The 3,588-nt window shown below is 58.9% G+C and overlaps 1 protein-coding gene across 1 annotated transcript; it reads right to left on the bottom strand.

Moving 5' to 3' along the window:
• Window positions 1-331: 331 nt before the first annotated feature.
• On the bottom strand, window positions 332-3,275 carry LOC745673 (uncharacterized). Its single transcript, XM_001151824.7, has 2 exons — window positions 3,069-3,275; window positions 332-2,419 (listed from the first exon to the last, which is right to left on the bottom strand). The coding sequence occupies exon 2, from the start codon at window positions 2,378-2,380 to the stop codon at window positions 1,409-1,411; it is 972 nt and encodes a 323-aa protein (XP_001151824.3). The 5' UTR covers window positions 2,381-2,419; window positions 3,069-3,275; the 3' UTR covers window positions 332-1,408.
• Window positions 3,276-3,588: the final 313 nt, after the last annotated feature.

The following is a 3,588-nucleotide window of genomic DNA, read 5'->3' as shown; positions in this document are numbered from 1 at the left end:
TGGCAACTTACATAACCTCTTGGAACCTCAGTTTTCTTGCCTGTGAGATGGGCTACTTCGTAGGGTTGTTGCACGGATGGGGGCAAGTGCTTGCCCAAGAGCCTGGTATGTAATAAGAGCCAAACAAAGTTGGCCACTGCTAGAGAGGCTACATCTTGTCCAGTGTCACATAGTTAGTAAGGGACTGGTGCAGCAGGGATTGAATCTAGGTTTCTGCAACTCTGCCTCATGGGAAGCAGGGAAGTTGACTGTTGAGTGTCCCCACTCAAAGGCCACGTTTATTTCTGAGATGGAGAAGGTACAGTTAGAGCTCACCTCAGGTGGGGCAAGAGAGAGATGACTGGCCACATCTGACTTTCTGGCAAGCCCAGCTCCAGCCAATGAGAGAGCAGAATCTCCCACAGGTGGGAAGAGGTGTTGGTGCTGCCTCTCCTGCTTCCTTCTCTGCCCCTTCCCCTACCTTCCCCCAGGACCAAGCACCTGGAATAGAGATGGACTCTCTCCCTTCCATTTTACTGAATTTATTTTATAAAGATGGGGTCTGCTGTGTTGTCCAGGCTGGTCTTGAACTCCTGGGCTCAACTGATCCTCCCGCCTCAGCCTCCCGAGTAGCTGGGACTACAGAAACACACCATCATGCCCTGCTAATTAAAAACAAAAACAAAAACAAACAAACAAAAAAAAGAAAGTGTTTTTTGTTTTTTGTTTTTTTTGTAGAGATAGGGGTCTCATCATGTTACTCAGGCTGGTCTTGAATTCCTGGCCTCATGTGATCCTCCCGTCTCAGCCTCCCAAAGTACTGGGATTACAGGCATGAACCGCCATGCCCAGCTCTCCCTTCCATTTTAAAGAGGAGATCATAGGCTTGGAGAACCCAAGTGACTTGGGCAAGACTGAACTGGCAAAGAGCAGAGTCGAGATTGGGCTGGAGGTCGCATTCCTCCATCTGTGACCTTGGACACTGCTCCAGCCACCATCTCCACGGTGGGGCTTGGGCCCAGGTGCTTGGCTTAGCTAGGCCAAGCAGTGATAGAACATGTAGGACGGGGTGGACTCTTTCCTAGGGTGTTCGGATGACCAGCTCAGAGGCTGGTCCCCACTGGCCAGTGGCCTGACACTGCCGTCCTGCTCGACATATGCACATAGCAGGCAATGCAGGCATTGCTTAGTCCTCGGCTCTTAAATGTCTGGGCCAATCCCAGCTGCAGCCAGTGCTTCGGTGGAGTCAGTGAGTCTTCCCCAGGATCTTGTCTACCCTAACACGTGCCCTGCGCCACAGGTTTGCTGAGGGCACTGATTTAGGCTGAGAGCTCATTATGAGGGACAAGCTAGGTGTTATGTGTTGGGTGAGGGTAGAGTTACTAAGCTGTGTGTGTTGTGGGGGGAGGTTGGCAACAAGAGCTGACGTTCATCGTGCCTGTGGCAGTGTGCCCGTTACCCTCACAGCCACTCTATGAGACAGATGCCACCATCCCGTCAATTTTACAGATGAGAAAACTGAGGCACAGAAATAAAGAAACTGGCCCAAGGTCACACAGTCAGAAGATGGCAGAGCCATGATTTGAACCCAGGCAATCTGACTCCATAGCCCATGCTCACCACCATTGCCCCCGACAGCCTGTATAAAGGATAGGGCAGTTGGGCTCGACAGAAAGTAGGGTAATGGGATCCGCAGAGGGACATTTGGGGCAGGGAAGGGGGCTGCAGGTTCCGATGAGCAGTTGGGGCAGGCTGTGAGGAAAACCAGTGTGTTGGGGGCTTCTTGTGAGAGGCAGAGAGCCTCGGTCAGAGGATTAGAGGTTGTGCCCTCTCCCCGAGAGCAGAGCACTACCTGCAGGCAAGGTATCCCGGTGTGCCAAGAATGGGTTACAAGTGCGTGGTCAAGACAGAGATCTCCCCTCCCCCACCCGACCCTCCAGAGGGTCCAGGGGCTCCCGGGGCATCTCTGGCCCCCTCCCCCAGCCCCGCCTCTGGCTGAGAGCAGCCATCGCCTTACTTCACTGTGCCATAGGGCAGCGTCGTTTCCCGCGAGCCGCGCTGTGAGAAAGCCCGGGAGGCCTGCCTGGGGGCAGCCCCGACTGCAGGTCGCCCAGTGCCCGCGTCCTCCCAGGCACAGGAGCTTGGCACTGCGGGCGCTACTTCCACAGCGGCAGCCGCCTCTGCCGCTCCCAGTGCCAGGCACAGGCAGCCCACTTCCACCTAGGGCTGCTCTGTTATTGGCGGTGGGGTTAGGCCTGACCGTCAGGGTGGGCTCTCCGTTCACCAAGCTCAGGGAATCCCCGAGAAGCTCATTCAATTCATTCGGCATCCCGGCGCCTGCTGCCTTCCACAGGCTGCACGATCCTGGGCAGGGGACCCCCGTGGATTCCAGATCCATCATGAGGATGGTGGAAATAGTAATGCCCACCGCAGAGGGCACCTGCAAGCATTAAATGAGCTGGTCTGCGCATCCCGCAAGCCTTTGCCGAGCGCCTGCTCTGTGCCAGGCAGTGCTTGGTGTGGGGATGGGAAATGAACTAATAAACACAGTGCCCACGCTCAAAGAGGGGAAGTGGCCAGGGCCAGGGAAACGCACCCAGAGACAGAAACTGGGATATGCAATGAATAGGGCTCGGCACAGAGCCCAGCACGGAGCACGCCGCCCACACACACTCCCTGGGCCTCCCTTTAGAGCAAGAACAGCCTGGCCGGACAGGGGATTTCACCGCTGCCCTCTGCAGCCCGCAGGGAGCCCGAGGGCAGACGTAAAGCCCATGCCGGCGTTGGCCATGAAACAGGCCTTTATGGGGAGCGGAAGCAGCCATCAAAGCCTAGCGAGCCGGGGCAGGCCAGGGAACGCTGAGAGCCCGGACGCGGAGCGCTTCCCACCGCCCCCACGGCCCCGGCCGTGGCGCCTCCCCGCCTGGCCACACGGGGGCGCGCTCCCCCTCCGCGCCTCGACTGCTCTACGTCCGCGAGCCCCGTCCGCGAGCCCCGTCCGCGAGCCCCGTCCGCGAGCCCCGTCCGCGAGCCCCTCGGGTCGCTCACCATGTCCCGCGCCGCGCCACCTCCCCGTCTCTACTGCGTACCTTCCGCGTTCCTCTCCATGTCCCCTCTGGGTCCGCCCAGCGCCCCGGCTGCGCCCCCTCGGCGCCCTCTTTGCCGGGTCTTTTGCTCGCATCCTGCCCGCATTGGCGGCGGAGAGAAGGAAGACACAGCTCGTGCAGCGCTTCAGCTTGAGCGGGCTCCCTCGATGCGCTCCTAGGCTAGCAGGGTGTGCGGATGCCGCTCGGCTGAGTCGCGGGGAACGACGGTAGCTCACGCACTAAGCGCCCTCTCCGCGCTGGGCTCCGAGGGTGCGGCGGCGGGGCCAGACTTTGCAGGGCTTTGTACAGTCTCCAGGCCTGGGTCTCTCTACTGAAGGGACTTGGGCAGAGTGTGAAGGAGGGAGGTGGTGGCGAGAGGGAATTTATGTTCGGAAAGATCCCTCTGGCTGCTGGGTGGAGGGTGACTTGGAGTGAGCTGGAGTTGCCCTACGGAGAGCAACCAGGAGACTCCTGAGAAGTCCAGGAGGTGACGGTGACAGGGTCACGCAAGTGCAGACTCCAA

This window comes from Pan troglodytes, chromosome 9, assembly GCF_028858775.2.
Source record: "Pan troglodytes isolate AG18354 chromosome 9, NHGRI_mPanTro3-v2.0_pri, whole genome shotgun sequence".
NCBI lineage: Eukaryota > Metazoa > Chordata > Mammalia > Primates > Hominidae > Pan > Pan troglodytes.
Note: the sequence above shows the minus strand (reverse complement) of the source record. Positions and strands in the feature narration are given on the sequence as shown.

What these genes read in the sequence shown, in the direction of transcription:
- LOC745673 (XM_001151824.7), bottom strand. Translation starts at nt 2,380, where the DNA reads ATGATGGATCTGGAATCCACGGGGGTCCCCTGCCCAGGATCGTGCAGC.